Source organism: Neopelma chrysocephalum, unplaced genomic scaffold (assembly GCF_003984885.1).
Source record: "Neopelma chrysocephalum unplaced genomic scaffold, ASM398488v2 Primary Assembly neopelma1_26, whole genome shotgun sequence".
Classification (NCBI taxonomy): Eukaryota; Metazoa; Chordata; class Aves; order Passeriformes; family Pipridae; genus Neopelma; species Neopelma chrysocephalum.
In genome coordinates, this window is record NW_020897695.1 from 12998192 (window position 1) to 13017488 (window position 19297).

A 19297-nucleotide genomic window follows, 5' to 3' on the forward strand; every position below is an offset into this window, starting at 1 on the left:
TTTACAAGGTCTATGGTCAAATGAGGCCTCTCATTGCATGCTGACTTGCAGGTGAACACAAAGACAGCTTTCTGTGTTATGCACATGCTGACTGTGACCTGGTAACATCTGTGTGTAGAGGGAAAGAAAGCACGAACATAAGATGAGTACAGTAGTGATAAGTCATCATCCATATTTTACATTATTCTAATAATAGTACAGTGTATTTTCATGTTGGTTCTCAAAAGTGATGAATACTTAGCTGCCCTAAGTGAGAAAATTGTTCCCCACCCCTACATTCAATAAATGGAAGAAGGCTGGAGGAATGGATGCTGGATTATGATTAGAAACACAGTGCCTTCTCCAAATATGAGACTTGTCTCTTGCTAATTGAATAGTGCTCTTACAGTTTGAGGACCAAAGTTTTATCCATGCAAGGCGTGTAAACTTTTCTCTGTGACAGAGAATTGGAAGGACATCTTGAGAGTTCTAGAGAGAAACTTTCACACCTTTCTTCACATTTTTTTCCTCTGGGAAATATAGAATGTATCAGTACAAATTAAAATGGCAGCTGGAAACATTACTTTTAAAATAGAGTATATGCATTATTAAAAGCTGTCAGGTAATTTTCTTCAGATGGGGGAAGAGACCTGGAGTCAAGGGAGACAGTTTCCTTGCTCTGAAACTTGCCCTTGTCCGTCTTGTCCTTGAAACATGTCCATCTTATATGATGTTTCTCTTTGACCTGGAGGATGTGTGTTTGGAGGGGTGTGTCATGTTAATTACAATTAGAAGGCAAACAAAACAACCAGGATAATACTGTGTCGGAGCTTATTAGTTCAACTGAGTGACAGGGCCTTTTGGTCTGAAAGTAAATAGGATTTTATATTGGGGACTGAACCTGTGCTATCTTTGCATGCATTATGTTGTATGAAAGTATGAAAAAGGGTCTTGCAGCAGCTCAGAATCTTGGTTCCAGGCTTTAAGATTCAGTGTAACCTACTTGTAAAGATAATGTAAAGCTCTATCCCAAGAAGTATGGGTTACTTGAAAACTGAGAACATTTGGAGGCTGAAGAGTTGTTTGCTGATGTTTAGTCTTTCTGTTGCTGGGTAAAGGATGGGACAGAGTGGGACTCAGCTGGAAGACAGTCAAAAAAGGGGAGGTATGTGATGGCTATTTGTTCATGGGCAGTCTGTGTGGGAAAGTGGATACTGAGAACTGAGAGCTGTTGAATATGGGAGGGAGGGACATCTGGGTTTAATATGTGATTTTTTTTTACTAAAGATTATAATCATACACATTTGTGTATATATTTCATTTCTATAAATATCTTCCTCAAATTAATTTGTTTAAATGTTAAACTGACCCTCGAAATAGAATGTGGCTCACTATGCATGAAATATAAATGGACTTTATTTTGAGATATATGCAGGAGTGCAGTGATTACCATTTTGTTCTCATCTTCTGCATCATCAATAAAATGGTAATTCCATTAAATATTCCTGCATTTACAGATCAGAAAGTTAGCTTCCTTATTGGGTTTTAATTAAACAGAATGAAATAGTGTCATAAAATTTCAGCTTACTGTACTGAAAGGTCATTCCCCTGAGCATTTCATAACCAAAATGAAACTTGCAGCTATAGACAATGAACACATGGCAAATGCTTTATATCCAGTTCTATTTAATTTTAATTCTTGATATTCCTAGTTATATATCATTTGAAAATTGAGCCAGAACCAGCAAAATAGAAGAATGTGTAAATAAATTTTATTTCATTTGAAAGATTATGTAGCTTGTTCTTAGTAGACTGCTAAGCCATTTCTCCAAGTATGAAGTCCAAGAGACTTGACTTAATGTTCACTCTTTTTTAAGACCTTAGGAGAGTCTGTATCTCTAAATCTTTAGGTCCTTTTGTCATAATTGTTTATAGAAAAGATTGACAAAGTTAACTCCCTACAGTATAGTACCTGGAGTTTACAGAACCCTTATAAAATGTCCTCTACTGTTACTAAACTTTTGTGTTTTGAAGTGGCAGTGCAATCATTTGATGGCTCATTCATTTAATAAAGCATATGAAGCACAGAGTATTTGCCCTTCAGAGAAGATTCATATATTCAAAGCTCCTAATGGCCTTTAGTTAGGCAATGTGTTTATATTAATTGCCAAGACATTGACTCTAGCATTCTGTGTCTGAGTCACCTGATAGCATCTTTGCTTGTCTTGAAAATTTAGTCATGGACTCTGCAAAAAAAATTGCAAATAGTCCCATTATGTTTCATAGGAAAATGTGTTGCTCACATATAGGGCTTTTGGGATCAGTGTATACTAATGCATTACAGTATTTTCTTCTTTTATGAAGGAAGGGACTTTTTAATCACCAGTGAGAAATCGTTTTCTTTGAGGAACTGAAATCTGTTATTTCTAAAAGGGAGATTTTAATCACTAAAGACATGAAGTCAACACTGACTTGTAGCTGATAGTTTGGTAGATACTGAGATGTGGTTTGCAACTCTACAGTGGTACCTTCAAGTTAGTGTGTAGTAGCCATGACACATTGCCCATAGGCCATGTAGGGAATGTTATCGCCTGTGAAGGAACTCCCACAGGTTACATCAAGACTGCACGGCTGGCGTGCTTCTCCCTCCTTGTCATAGACCAGATCAGAGACTTGGCTGCAAAGCGCCTCATCTCCTTCTAGACTTCCTTCCAGCATAAATCAGAGTGCTGAGGTGTGGTGTGCCTGCAGAGAGGGGAAGAGCTAGCACACAGTAGAGTACGTCAGCATGCAGGTGGTGGGAAGTGATCCAGATTCCTCAGTTCAGGCAGCACTAGGGATCTGAAGATGTGAAGTAAAATTCTCAGTGAATTGCATTACTCTACCCCCTCCCCCCATCAGAACACTATGGTTTTTTTCGTTTTGTGGAAGTATTTTTTTTGCATATAACCTACCACATTTTCCTACAAGTCATCCTTTCATTTGTACTTGATTAATTCTTCGTGGTTTTTCTTTTACAAATGAGATTTATACTTCCTATTCTATTACTTCCACATGTTTAGAGTAGCACTATTTGTAAAGAAACACTGTGTTTTGACATAGTCGAGTCTGTGGTTTTCTATGCTTACATCTTTCTTACTTCCATCATTATATGCTATTGCCATCCAGATACATTTTGACTTAAACACAATAAAATTAGCCCTGTTTGTTGAGAGGACATCACTGGAGTGTTAGTAGCAACAAGGTCCATTTTGCTTTTCAGCAGCCTATTTTCCCTTATCAAGATTACCATGAGGTGATATTCGTAAATGTTTTGAAGAGGTTTTTCTTGTAGTTTTATTTTCACTGCCATAGCTCTCAATAAACATTGTTTTGGAGTATGTTAATATTCTTCTGTTTCATATTACTTGGAGAATGTAAGTATGCTGTAATGAAAGCAATATTTTTTGAAATTTGAGATAAAAACCCTCACACTGAGCTTTATATTTTTTCAGTTTTGAGAAACATCACCATGTAGGCAAAATATAGAACTTAATCATAAAAAAGTTGGTTGATGGTCTTCCTAAGCACACAATAAATCTTCTTCATAATATTTTGATGCTCATTTTCTGCTTGTCTCTGAAAGATTAAAGTATTTACTATAGATCAATAAATAAGTCCTATGCATCTAGACGAGATGAATGTTTTATAAATATATTTTAATATAATTTATAGTTATAAAACATGCATGTGTTATATATACAACCTGCATATATATGTGCATCTATATATACACAAGCATATATACTGTTACATATTTTATAATTATGTATCTCTCTCTAAAAATTTTATTAATGCTGCTTTTGAAGTTAATCTGATGCTGGCTTTAAAATACTGTCTGTAAGCGAGTATTGTTGCTTTTTACAATTCCAAACAGCATTGTATTTCCATTGTGGTTATTCTAAAGTTTGGAAATGGGAAATGACACATTTTTAGTATCAACTTTTTTGACAAGAATCTCTTGACTTTTTTTTTTTCTCACTGTTTCTGCCTCTTCTCCACTTTGCCTTTCAGGTATGAGCACATTCTGATGGCTCCAGACCCAGTACCATTGTATGCTCTGAAACTGTTGGTGGCCCTGACTGAGCACAGCCCTGCTTCTGTGAGGTGATACAACTACACGTTCTCTGTTGCTCTGGGTTCTTTCTGTTTCAATTTCTTTTTTCCTGTTAGGAATTAGCAATAACAGATCTCATTATCATACTACTTTGACTACCACCTTGATTTAGAAAATTCCCAGAGAGTTTTTGTTATAGAACACAATCTTATGTCTTTTGTGCCAATTTTATATGATCCTGGTTATTTTAACATGGATTTAGCCAATAAAACACTAGAGACAAAATCATAAGAATTTTAACATTGAAATTATCATTTAAATCTAAAAGAAAGAAAACCCCAAAGCGTTATCAAAATTTTTGTCTAGCTAAACATATTTGTAGCTAGGACAAAGGGGATGTATTTGTTAAAGGTTTACACGAGTCAATTAACTTGTAAACTGGTCAGTTTTTCTGCAAATATAGCTACCTTTTAAAAGTTCTTAAATATGGATTTTAACGTTTGGTGTAGGTACCCTCAGTATGTTTAAAAGTATCTTAATATCTTTTCTTCTTGTTCCAAAGTTTAGAGTGTGATGAGCAAAAAAAAAAATGTGGCGTGGAACTTAAACTGTGTGAGTAAATAGTAATTAGGAAGCATCTCTCTATCTTGCTGGATATGCCTAGAAAATCTGGTTTTTCTTGCAGTCACTGTTCTCTGTTTGTGGTGTCTGATGTGTTACAGCCAAGAGGTTGCTGAACATTGTACTGTCTTGCTTTGATTGATTTAAATGAGCACAAGATAAAAAAAACATAAGGAAGGAAATTTAATTTGTTTTCCCACTTTTTATTACAGAAGATGGAACATCCTCTTTTAATCTTTTATGATGCTACTGGGAATGGTGCTTTAATATACTAAGTAGACTACAAATGAAGTAGGAAACAGAGAGATTTAAAATATTTTGGATTGTATAGAATAGTTTTTATTGTAAAAAAGCTGTTTATGCTACTGCAGGATTTTATGTATTATAGAAACAAATAAAACAGTTATCCACTTTTAGAACTAACCCACAGATATTCTAATACTCTAAGAGTTATAAAGAATATTTCTGTATCTTGAATACTGATTATATTAGCAGCACATTTCCTCTCCCTGCTGAATTCTTTTTATTTGAGGAATCATATGTATTTGCCATTATGCTCAGCGTAGGTAGATTGTGGATGCACACTGATCCCCATGGTCATCTGGCAGCAGACAGGAGTTCTTTTCTTAATATTATTAAAGAGCAGCTCTGGACATTCAACAAACTATTAATAATCTTAAATACCAGTATATCTAGTTCTGTCATTTAAGGACCAGCTACCAGATTCCACATTAGCCGTCTGTGATTGTTCTGTTTCTCGCATGTCTTACTGGTCCTCTTCTTTCACTAAATCATTTCTTTGGCTAGGTTTCTGACAGAGTGCAGTTTATCCCTTGGTCTATCTTCTTCCTGATTCTTTGGCTTCCCAAAAACTTTTGATGGAAGTAGCCAATGCTACATGACAGAGGTGAATAATATATTCATATTTGTACAAAATGCTAGTGAACAGAATGGAAACTAGGTACATGCTATAGTGAACACTACATCAAAATTGGTTCTATTTTGGTTTGATGGCTAATTAATCAGTTCTCATGGAGCTCAGAATTACTAAAGGCATATGTTCTCTTTCACCCCTTTCATTAGACAGATGGAAAATATCTGAAAAAATTGTGATGAGAAGTATATAAATAACACTGGACACAAATTCTGTGGGATTTAATTTGTTTTTTGTGAAAAAACTCTACTACATTTTAGTACTGATAAGAGTGATGTAAGTCACTGCACTGAGTCTCTGTAGCTTCTCCAAGTTTACATTTTATCAGTGCCTGACTTTCAAGGATGGATGCTTTCTGCTGTAACTTTAAATTAATAAAAGTGGTGGTAACAAAAGAATTGTAAAATGACAAAATGTTAGATTAGTATTTACCTTACTGTTTCCTTGCCTTTCAAAAATATCTATAATTAACCTTATTGTGAAATAAAGACTGAATTGGGAGGAGGATGAGGACTACTGTGCATTTATTTAGTTTGTTCCATATGATAGCTTGTTCTCAGACATGTTTATTTTACCTAACACATTCTCTCTTTCTTGCTCTCTCTTTTTTAATTCCACCAATTTTCTTGTAACTCATGCTTATCATTCTTCTTCCCATCAGATCAAACTTTACCAGTGTGCTTTCTGACAGATGTCAACATTTGAGCAGTTCTTATTTTAGCACTTGAAAGGAGACAGATGCACTCCATTTTTTTGTTTCGTTTTTTTCATAGCTGATACTGTAAGTTAGCTAACTTGTAATATTAGAGGAGAGACATTTCATCTTATTTTCACCATTTTTGGACACTTCTGTTTCCTATTACAGGTTGTTTGTTATATATGGCATAGACACAGATATTTGAATATTGTTGTATTTTTGATGGGGTTTATAGTATTTTTATATTTTTAAGCTTATGATAAAATATACTAATTACAATATGTATTTTGAATGCCTTTAATTAGCATTTTGTAAGAATACAAAAAATGCTTTGTAATCTCTGCCATTCCTCAACTGTTGAGGTAACTTTTAGCATTCTCTACTATGGGAGCCCTTCCACTCTATTACTTTTCAATTTAGCAGTGGAAAACTCTAGTGATATCCCATTGGTATGCTGCAGAATTAGATCTCTCACAAACATAAATTCTCTTGTGTAAGATGGTAGCTGTAAAAAACCCCAACTTTAATGTGTTTCTGTGAATACTTACAGTGTTTGGACATCTGACCATATGAGTATCCACAGGAAGACAATCCAGTTTTAGAAAAGGATGAGTGTTTTCCTGCCTGTTTTGACCTTAATGGGTTAGAGTATAATTGAGTCAGGTGTTTTCCTTTTTGTACCTGTTTTTACATCATGCAACAATTGCTGTCTGATACAACCTCACTTAGAGTTTGTTTAAAAAAAAAAAAATTGTCTCCTGTGTTAATTGCTCTTGGTGGATTGTACTTCTGTGAAGAGTTCTTGAAGGAACAGAACTCACAGTGGAAGCAAATGTCTGCAGCAGGGAGAGATCTGATTTAACTATGCATAGTCTGTATTCGAAAAGAGCAGTATCATAGAATACTTTGTCCTCTTGTGTGTTTATCAACTTAGTGTTATATGGGTGGATAAGAGGTCAGACATAGTCTATTAAGGGTTGGAACTTTTTTTGTTCCTGCTTTGAGTCTTTTATGCTGTTTTCCTGTGGTCTATAATGATCAGATTGCTATTTTTTCTAGTAGTGAGGAGGAGTTGATATAAATTTCTTAGTTTCTCTTAATATGGTATACCAATTAGCTGTTCTTATGTGATTTGACTATTGAAAGGTATTCTATACTGTGGTACTGCAGTAAACTTTTACTGGATCATGATTTTTAACTTGCCTTTGGCCTTACAGATAACCTTCTGAAATGTTGCTGTGTGCTCTTTTATGCAACTACTTGGCTTACCTTTAGTTAGAAACTCATACCATGTGATGACATTAATATAGCTGAAAACTAAACCTTCTAACCTATGAATCTGATTTTTATGGGATGCTAAAATAGACATTTTTGGTTGCAGGGAAGGGAGACAGTAAAAGTAATAGAATAGGGGTGAGGGGAATATGAGATATTGCATCAGATAATAAGCATGAGAGTGGTACACATTCCAGTATTCTGTTATTAAGGTAATTTCCTGAGGGAGAAACACTTATCTAAGAACTAATAGTGTGACCCTTCTTAGATTTATGGTGAAGGACAGGGGACCAAATTAAGGAACCTTCCCCACCTCCGGTCCTTAAAATAAATTTCCCAGACAAACATTAGGCACTGCTCTAAAAAAGGGGAAAAGGTGTCACAAAACAAAATAGGAAGGTGCTGAAGAGCAACAACAACAAAAAAATTTGCTGCTTCTAAGTGCTACAGGTATAGTACCTGTGAAGATGATAGATGGATCACCCTTGTACATAACAGCAGATTGTCTTGACTAATTATAGTTACTTTTTATCATAGTGTCTTTGGAGTAATCCAAGAATGGTCCAATTTTCAAACTTTATTTATGCTACTGCTCATACCTATGCATTATCTGTTAAAGAACATTAAAGGCAATTTCAGTATATTCTGAAATGGTCTATGTGATATCCTTGCCTCCAGGTTCAAAAAACAAACAGTAAAAAAACCCCGAAACAAACCCTAAACCAAAACAAACTCTTTGGAGTTGATTTGGTGCTTTTAATTGTTTTGTGTTGGTAGAATTGTGATTCAGTTCACAAGCACTTGTTAGCTTTGTGCATTGTTTGTCTTTGAACCTGCTGTTGGTTTCTTTGCTATTATACTACAGGACTAGCACTTCAGTGCGTTCCTTATGAATTGATTAATGTGGGTTTATATTAATTGCTTTAAAAACACTTTGTTCTTCCCATTAGTCATTTTAATTTCCTAGCTGAAGGTTGAAATACTCACTTTACAAAGTAGATCTATTTGTTTCTAAATTACTTTTCTGTTTTTATGTGTTTTCGTGTTTTCGTGTTTTCTATGACTCTGAATAAAATAAAATGGAATAGTTCTGATAACAGGTAAGCCTTAGGGCCTAGTCTGACAAAACTGAGCAGTAGATTTACATGTTAGTGGTGTACGACATTAGTGAGAAAATTACAATGCAGATGGATTGCGAGTTTGACAGTGGATGAAACTCTTTTATTAGGACTTTAGGGAATGTTTATGTAGATTTAGAACCTGATTTTGATTATGCTAGTTCACATCTATGAAAATTGAGTTGTAAAAACCCTCATTTTCTTATTAGGGAAGTAATGCTAATATAGAACAGCAAAGAATTCATATGAACTTTGCTATTCCTATTTTTTGGTGTAATATTTGCATATATGCTGCTTTATCAAATAACGCCAGGCAGGAAGACTTGCCCAGAAACAGACTCTTGAAATGTTGTGTGTCAGCTAATAACACTGTTGTCAGGTCGCACATCACTGTAATTCATATCAAAGGCAGTGGTCAGAGTTCATTATTGCAAGTGGGTTCTCATAGTCTAGTCATGTACAGACTGTAATACTAATCACCATTTTTAATGTAAAACACAACTCCTTAGAGTTACATTTTATAAAAGCTCCCTTTAGTAAAGAAATTAGCTATTAACCTTAAACCTGTAATTTTGTCTTCTCTTTCGTGTTGCTGATCAATTGCTGAATGTCTAAGTTGTAAAAATGTGAAGCTAATATTTGATGTTACTGTTAAGTGAATTTTTGAAAATCATTCTAATGGAAGGTTCACATATTTACTCTTTTAATGTAAAGCATTAAAAAGAAGGAGAAAATGCCATTCATTCTTAGTTATTTTTACTTTCAATAGTGAATTTTTGCCTTTGGTAATATAAGTAGCAAATAAAAAATAAGCAGATAATGAGGAAAAGTCAGCTAGTTGAGTGCTACAGTTGGAGCTGCAGACTTTAGTGAATTCAGTTCTGCCATGAATCCTCTGTTCAGCACAAAGCAAATCTGAACCACTGAAAAGTCCATTCTCTTATGTTCAATAGTAGGTGCCCAGAGAAGACTATAGGAAGGAGTCAGGTGAGTGGGAATACTTTCAGGAGGCTTTCTCAGACCCCTGTGAGTTGGTTTTTTTTTCAGAAGCCATATAAGAATTCGTGGTATTCTGTAGGTAGTAGCTATTGAGGAGTAATTTTCATTTCATTTATGTGGGTTGAAAGATATATTCAACAAATAACAATGATAGTTAATCTATAGCATAATCACATGCATATGAAATTTTATCATCTTCAGGTATTTTCTTTGGATTTCTTCGTCTGATCTGGCATTTGCCGCTTAATTTGATGCCATCATATTATGGTGGAAAAGAAGCACACTACTTTATAAATTTCTAGAATATTGTCTCCTTTAGCTGTGCCTTTGCAATCTGAACAGTCATGGCTATTGTTTAAGACCCCTTATCAGGTGTCCTGATACATTCTGAAAGCTCAAGCATACTATATCAACCAGCTGACCAAATTCTTAAAAAATTTGTTGTGGATTTGACATTTCATCCCTTTAAAATGAATGTCTCGGTTCTTGCTTTGTGCGTGCCCACCAGTTCTGTTCTTCAGAATAATTTCTACTCATTTGTTCAACTTAGAATGTCTGTAATACCCAGGTTTTCACACACCCTCATTCAACTTTTCTCTAAAGCTTATATCTGATAACATCACATTTTCTGTCTTTTAAATTGTTAAGGGATTACACCTGTAACAAAAAGCCTTTGGTGTTCAGTGTCCTGCAGTAGGTCTGTGTTTTGAAAAAAGGTAATTTAGGATATCTTAGAAAAACAGATCTTGCAAATTGTTGGAAAGCAAAATTGGAGGCATAATCTCATTCTGAAAATTGTTAGTATATTAAAAATTCAGATTGTACTGATAGCAAGTCTTATAAAATCAGATGACCAGTTATTTTAAGCCAGTTGTTTATTTATACATAGATTTAAATGAGAACATATTTAGTATTGTTATTTAGTATTATGATTTGCTTATGTGTATTGTGATGATTCTGTTTGTTTTCCAAACAGATTAGAACCTAATTAAATATAAATTTTATAAAAGTCTATAAAGAACCAAACTACTTTTAGTTTAAAATATGAACATTCTATGAAACAAGTTCCATAGCTAAACTCCTTTTTCACTGGCTTTAAGACATTTCCTTTGTAAAACTATGGAAGATAGCAATGAAGGGTGTGATAATGTCACTCTCTCTCTTCAGCACATATATGCAAAGTTGGGATAAATCAGCTTTAAGCTTTGTCTCAATACAATGTTTGATGTGACTGTATGCTTTAGTTAAGTTATGTGTATAATTTTCTTTGGAGGCTGCAGCAATTTTTTGCTTCAGTCATAAAGGTTTGCAGGTGACCTTTAAAAACAGCCATATTAGCTCTAGTTTTGTTTTAGCTTATCTCAGCAGAAAGTAAAGCTGACTTTGTAACGCTGTAACAATCGGGACTGCTTGCAGTTTTTGGAACCAATTGTTTCATAATTTACCCTTTACCACAAAAGCATTTTTCTAGGTTTTTCCTAAAATAGGATTGCTTAGCTATTCTTGGTATTTGATTGTGTTTTACTGCTAATGTGTTCACAGTTTAAATGCTGCTTATGTAGCAAAGTGAGCAGCTTTTGCTGGGGTAAGTAATTCCAATAAGCCCTAAGCACAAGTAGGTTTGTGCTGGCAAAACTTAATTTTGTCAGTATGATTGCTGTTACAGTTGTTGCTCTTTTTGGGAATCTGTTGTGTTTAAATGGCCTTTTTTATGTTCAGTATTGTTATACCCACATCAGCAAAATTCTGTTTTACAGGCACGGCCTAAGCTTTTCATTTAACTCATAGATTTGGCTCTGGTAATGAACCTCAAATATAATAAGTCTTCCTATCTGCAATGCTGGAATTCCCTTATGAACTGACTGTGTCCAAGGTGCCATAACTGTCTATTAAAGAGTTATTAGATTCCCCAGAGGAGAACAGCTTTCATGTTCTCCTGACCTGTGGAAGGAACTGTTTTTTTCCACTGCATATGGATTTTTTTTCCCTTCAACTTAATAAGATAAATTGTCCTTAAATTCGAACTTCTAAACTTAGAAATAATGAGTTTCTTTCCTTACATAAACTCTTTTCTTTCTGTTGGGTGTAACATTTCTGTATGCAAGAAAAAATAAACACATTTGTTTGAACAAGGCTATTACTTAATTTTGTTAAATGTGTATATATAAGTGCATAAAATGATACTGGTTCATTATGTTTTGAACAATTTAGTGGATGTGTTTTACTCATCTCTAGGTCCACGTGCCAGTGGTGTACAATGCAACAGATCTTCTTATACTGAGCCCCTGCTCCCTCCCCAAACTCATGTAGATTCTATATCATAGAATCATTATTACATTTAAGTTAAGGCAAGGATCAGAGAAATAGGAAAACAGTAAGAAATAGTAAACCATTATTCATACATAATGTACACATCTGCATTACTCAGAAGTAATTCTTAGTTCTTCATAGATACGGTTGTTCTGTTAGTGTGGCTTTTATTCCTTATTGTATTTCCTTTACATGACGTGATTCCAGCAAATGTGAACAACCAGAGCTTGATAGGTGACATTAACCTTAATGAAGCATTTTATTCTTTTATGACCCTTGGATGTTTGTTCTAGCTCCCTATGAATTTTTTCATGAAGTTCATAGAGGAGAATGTTAAATTTCTTTTAGCCGCTTCAATTCACAATATAGTACTTTAGCTTACCCTATCCAGAAAAATAATACCTTCTCTTTTCTTACTAGACATGAATAAAAACCCTGAAATTGAACTATGTGATTTTATGAATATATAAGTTCTTTTTAACAAATAGTTTACCAAACAGAATTATCTGATTACTGTTGTACCAGAAGCTGGTATAGAGTTTTACATAGTAAAGCTTCAAACATGAAATTCGATGCTCATCTTAGTCAAATATAACCTATGTTTATTCACAGAGAACAATTTAATATAACTTTGTGTTTTTAACTGACATACTTCTTGAAAGACAATTTTGTAGTTTGTTGTATGGAGAGATCCCAGACATACTCTCTGTGTTTATTACACATGATTCATAATACAGTCTTGTCTTAGCTGTATCACAAGGCTAAACCTACCAGTTGCTCATGAATCACTTCAGTAATGTTATAGTGACACAAGAGAAAATTTTTGAAACGTACAATTTGATGTTCTCTGTCATGCTTGGTGAATAGACATCTAGCATAGTGTATAAGAAAGGGGACAATCATTCTTCAAACTAGACAATATAATACAGTTACGTGTATGTAATCATATGATTCATATGTCATAGCGTGTGAGAGACACACATGCTTTACTGATAAAGTGTTTTGTGTTCTAAGAGTAGAAAATACTGCATTAATATAAAGTATTACTGATTTTTAAGAATATTCTTCTTTCTTATAAGCATATACTTGCTGGTTTGTATCTGATTTTGAAATGCAGGAGAATATAGCTAACTTCTGTAAGGCCACCACTGCTCAGCATTGTCAAAAGAATTGGCTGACAAAAGTATCATATAGAAATTTGTTAAACCCAAGAAGCTAGTAAACATAGCATGCTTTAGAAAAACGCAGCGTATTTATAATTCTATTATGTGTGCTGAGTCTATTAATTAAAATAGTTAATGGTGCACTCTGTTTCATAGTATGTATAGTGCTATACTTATGAATTTTTATTAATTTCTGCCATTAAAAAATATTAACTTAATTATTGTTCCACTCACTTGAATCGCATCAGTGAAGCAGACTTGGAAGTAATTTCCAAAACAGTCTGACATTGCTGTTTCTATTTAATATCTGAAGTGGAGCTCATTTTTGTTGAGAGCTAGTCTAAGGCTAAGGTTCTGGGTCATGGATTTTGGCAACAACTATTCTACTACTCTGCTCCTGTTGTGAGTTTATTGTGTTAAATAAGAATTCCATTCCTCTGTTTTTAAATAAATCTTAAAATATGTTTTTACAGCCTCGTGGAAGAAATCCATCTTTTTCCAGTTCTTTTCCAAGTCATTTCGGTAAGAATAATTTTTAATATATATATTCTAACAGATAGATATAATATCTCTCAAACCATGTCAAACTAGTAAGTTTCATTAGGCATGTTGATAAAATAATAAGACATCAATAAAATCAAATGAAACAGTCTATCTGGTTTAAGTGACCACTTATGCAGTTCTCACCAACTAATCGAAGTTTCCTAAGGATACTTTTTTAATCAAAAAAACTCCCCAAAAATAGAATGAATGAGCTTGATCCCTAATTAGAGCTATATATTTGCCCAATTGAAGCAAGAAATGCTGAGGAACTTGCATTTTATTAAATAGTATCAAATACAAGTTTGATACTGTTGGCATGATGGTCTCAATTCCCACTATTTGATTTTGGAATTTCTTTCAATATAAAGTATCAAGGATAAGATTTTGGATAGTCACATGTGAAATTTCCATCCCTAAATAGGATCTGCCACTTATAAATGTCAGGAAAATTGTTGATGGATTTATTTCTCTGATAAGTTGCAAAACAAATATGTTAATGAAGAAGAGAAATGTTTAGGCTGGTTTGGAATCTGGGTACTGTGCTATCCATTAGCCTTCTCATTGCTAAATTCCACAGTCTCTTATTTATTTTTTTAATCTTTGTGTTCATGAAGTTGCATCAGGTAAGTATCCTGTCATGTAAGCATGCTCCTGATGAATACTAAATATCTATTATAAATAAATATGCATAATTTATGCAGTATGGGCATGTTGCATACTTGCTTTTGCATCATTCTTGAAATTCAGTCTTTTTCAGATGATGTTCATAAATGTGATTCTGAATCAACTTTGATATTCCTTTCTTAGGTTTAATTATTTTAATCTTCACTCTTCCTTTGCAGTGATTTATTTCACTGCCTGTCATTTTGAATCTCTTTAATACTGCATACCCAGATAAGCCCTTTTTTATTAAAGTAACTTTAGTGATGATAGATTTGTCCAGCAGCATACAGAACACAAGCTTTATGACATTTTTCTGTGCATATATGTACAAATCTCTTCTTGTGATAAGTATTCAGAATAACAAACCCCAAGATTTTACAAACCTGAAGATTTCACAGTATTTCATAAATAGTTTTGACCTAGGATGAGTACTACTTTTAGGTAGTAATAAAAGAACATAGTAAAATATGGAAGTCAGATGTTTCATATTAATCCTTAAATATCAAATTAATGTTTGAAATGTCCTTAGGTGCTAGAATCTTGAAATTTAACTTCCAATATATATATGTTAGTCTATAGCTTTGAGTATTTGAACATGGTTCAAATACCTCTAGAAATATTCCTAGATATTGAAAAAAATTTTATAATGTATCTGTAGTCATGGAATTTAAAATGTGTGTATGTCATACCATCTTAAGTAGGATGAGTTAGAGTCAGTCATAAATGCTCCCTCCTGACCTCCCCACATGCAGTTTGACCTCATGAGTTCTAGAAATAGTATGGGGTTTTTTAGGGAGAAAAAAGCAGTTCAGCTCAAAATTGTCTGCAATTCTGTGAAGGTTTCACAGCTCTCTCGAACCCGTATAGCTCTCTTTGAGCTTATGGTTAAGAGTGGTGAGGGGGAAATCTTGTAGCTTTTAGGGAGAAAAAAATTTCCCCCTTCAATATGCTTTGTTCTGAGAGAACACCTGAAATTGCTTCAATTGCCGTATGCAGCATTCAAGCTTTAACAGTACTGTGGCTGTCAGCTGTGGTCTTGTTTGGCTCAAGGGATGTGAGACATGACACCCTAAACAATAAGGAGGGTGGCAACCTATTCCCCTGTTTTCCCTACAGAAAAGTAAATTCAGCAAAGGAAGGTTAGGCAATTAGAAAAGCTTGGGAGCCAGGACTAAACAGACTGGAATCGTTAGGCTATTTTCCTCATGAACAGAGTGAATTGAACAGAACAGATTAGCAAACTCCTTCACTACAGATTTCTGAAATGTTTTTCATAGTCATATGGATGAAGGGAGTTGCCTATAATTTGCTTCTCATTATTCTCCATAAACTAGTCTTTCTCTAGGTTTATACTTCTGTTTGTTTCAAGAAACAGTACAAATAGAAATGTTGAGCTCTGTGCTGTTGTACCTAGAATTTTACCAGACCTATTGAATTTGAATTATGCTTCAGAGTCAATATACTATTTATACTGACAGTAAGTTAATGTAGAGGTATTACTATCAAGTTCAAGGAATATCACTAGTACTGCATGATTTCTATGCCAAGACTGAATATCCAATGTATATTTTCTATGTATCATTAAATATAGTTCATATTATTTACTGTGCTGTGACTGACAGGACATTGACTCTGTTAGGCTCTGAAGGGAAATATTGTGGGCTCAAAATTTGAAAGTATCTCTGGGAGCAGTCTTTGTTTCTTGGCTGTGCTACAATCAAAGTGGAATTGAATGTACTAGCTTTAATCTAGCTATCTCAGTAGCAAGGACGTGATGGCTTGCAGATACTGAACAGTTCACAAGAAATAGGTTTTAATACAACTGCTTTTCCCTGCTCGTCAGCGTAGAGTTACACTACCTCTTTTACTCAATGCTACTCTATGTTTTGGTCTAAGCAGTAACACTGATTTGGCAATTTTTTATTCTCTATCATCTCACCGAACCAGTTAGATCTCTAATTTCAACTAAAGCACATGAAATGTATCCTTTCATAACATTTACGTTATAGTTGCCAAACAAAAAGAACTGGATTAGTGAAAAAATCCGTTGCTGTCTACCTTAAGAGTTTTCTAAGAGAATAGCCATTATTTATATGTACCTGAGCTAGGTTTTAGTTAGTGATCTAATTAATAAGAGGCTTTAAATAGAGTTCCAGTTCCCCTGGAAACCCTCAGCACTCATTTATCTCTCAACACTTAGTTACATTTAGGAAATACTCATTAATGGTGTACTTTGTGAGTATGTGAGGACCTGTATACAGTTCTTGGTTATAGAATTTCAGAGGGGAATTTCATGTTACACCTGAACGGAAATTAATTTCATCAGTACCATGATCCCAGATCCTAGTGCGAGCAGTTATGTAGATTATGAGTAGTTCTACAAAGCAATATGAAGGTATCACTGTAATACAAGTGGACATTGATCTTGCTATACTGTCTAATGTGGTCAGCGATAATGTAGGGATGTGTATTTGTGGAAAAAAGGAGATATATTGACAATATACAAGTATTTTCAGGACAGTAAGTGATTGAAAAGCAGAAGGAAGGTTGGCATCATAATGTACAAAAATTAAAAGATGCAAACTCCTCTTGATAACAAGATTAAGAATAATGAACCAAATTCCATGATTATGTAAATGATGCCAAAAGTTGGGTTGATATAAGATATAAATATGAAATGCTGCTGATGATGAAGAAAGGATTGTAGCAGGAGAAGTTACTGTGGGATATGTTCCAGGTTTTATTTTCTTGCTGCCGTTTCTAATATATTTTACTATGTCAAACCTGTCATCTGTCTGCAGGATCAGTTTATGATATACAAAATATTCTTTTTTATTATTATATTATAATTCTGGAATGAGGTTGATAAAGGATTTGGAGGTGGTTTACTGCCATATTTGTAAATTATGGCTATTTGTATTTTAGATTGCTACCAAGATTTTCACATTGCTGAGTAGCAAGCAGTGAAATTGGCATAAATGTTATTCTCTGTGCTATGTTATTTTCTAAGTTAGGGTAATATAAATATTACCTGGCCTTCCTTTGGAGTTATCTGAATGTAAGCTGTTGCACAGAAAAGAAATTCTGTGTAGTTGGTGAAATTGTATTTTTCTGCTGATAAGTTTTAAAACTAAAACTAATGATGCTTGTGATTAGGAACTCAGTGCTACCCTTTTTTTAAAGCTCACTAGTCAATTGTGTGCTTATCCTATTAAAATCTCTGGTGTAGCTTTTAATCACACCAGCATGTCACAGACTTCAGTTCTTGCTGTAAAATGTTTTTTTACAAAGTTCTGTATTTTAATGGCCAGCTAAAATTTGAAGGTATATTGTTTTAATAAAAATTACATTGTAGTAAGATTGAAAGATATTGTATTTATAAATGATATCTTATTAGCAAATACCATCAATCAATGGTAGACAGTGTCTTAGTGTCTAAACTGTAAATATACAAATATAGTGATTATTTTATTTATATTGCTATTCTGTCCTTAGCACAAGCAAGTCCACATGTTTTCTTTACATTTGGAAATAACTAAAATTAATTTTAAAATTACAAATTTTAATTTATTTTCCTTGAAATACAGTGGAAAACTGTTACTATGAAAATACAAAATAGGTTTCTTTTTGTAGTCCTGTTCATGTACTGTTGTTTATTTTTCCTAGTTGTGTATATACTGTCCCTGTGTATTTTGGGACAATATTCCGCTGAGCAATAAGGAATAGTATATGTGCTAGGTATGATTACAAGAAAAATTATAACAGTTACATAAAAGTTAGTTAAACATAATCTTTAAAAGAAGAAACAAACCACTCCAGTTTTATTTGGGTAACACCTTCTTTTCAAGAAAGCTAGTAATGTTGTGGAAAAGCCCTTTAATAAAAGGAAAAAATATGTGTAACAAAGACGTTGTATAGCATCCAAGTGGAAGCAGTGGTTGTATTATATTTCATTTTTAATTTTAATAGGGGGAAAAAGCTACAGGAAATTATTACAGTCAGAGATGCCACTCCTTGTGATCTAGTTAAAGCAACAAAGCCACCCACTTAGAATGATTGAAAAATAATGCTTGTTTTCTGACCAGGCTCACCTCTGAAAATACTATAAAAATGGAGAAAAAGAACACTGAAGAGGAAAAAGAAGAGTCTCATCATTCTTCTTTTGCTTGGTTTCTGTTTTCTAGTGAGAGATTACAGTAAAATATTATTTGAGGGGAGAGGTAGAGGTATTTTTCTGCCTAGCAGCCACGTGGATTATAAGGACAGAGGAACATGTATTGGAGGTTATTGCAGCATTTGAAGCGTTAGTTTACTCGTGTCTGCTAAACTAAGCACTTCTTAATCCAGAATGGTACCCAATTTGTTGGTTGTCTAAAAGAATGGGGAGCACGTTTCTAACTCTCGCAAGTGTTTGTGAGCCATCCAGGGTGGGTACTTGAAACAACAGTGTAGGAGACTCTTATTCTTATATTCTGTAAGAGAGTACAAGTTTCTGCTGCTGAATGAATTTCTTCTACTGCCAATGAATTTCACCATTCCTTACTGCTTTTAGGGAAAATCGGTATTTATAAGGTATCTGAAATAATATTCTAAGATGAATATTTGTGGCTTCTACAGGATGAGCATTAGTTATAGTTAGGAAACTTAAATGTATCCATAATGAATATCTCCATGTTTTCTGATTCTTGTGAAGAGCGCATACTTCCTAAAATTCTATATTTAATAGTCAGATTTTATGCTGTGACCGTGTATGTAAACCTACTGTGACAGATTAGGAATATAATCTATGAAGATTTCTGAAAGTGGAAATGCCAAAATCCTGTTTTAATTGGTGGTTTATAAAGCAAAATAATTGCTTTTTTGAAAGAGATTTAATATCCAAAGATGGGTTAAGGAGAA

At 33.9% G+C, this 19297-nt stretch overlaps 1 protein-coding gene across 10 annotated transcripts in view; it reads left to right on the top strand.

The window, feature by feature from the left end:
• ULK4 (unc-51 like kinase 4) overlaps window positions 1–19297 on the top strand; it is a 229890-nt gene that overhangs the window by 98519 nt on the left and 112074 nt on the right. For all 10 annotated transcript variants that reach the window (XR_003533025.1, XR_003533023.1, XM_027675600.1 and 7 more), the window contains exons 30-31: window positions 4033–4125; window positions 13666–13714. Coding sequence is in view for 8 of the 10 variants with exons in the window: in XM_027675600.1 (XP_027531401.1) it covers window positions 4033–4125; window positions 13666–13714 (142 nt within the window). In the remaining 2 variants the exon portion in view is untranslated. The remainder of the gene's footprint in view (window positions 1–4032; window positions 4126–13665; window positions 13715–19297) is intronic.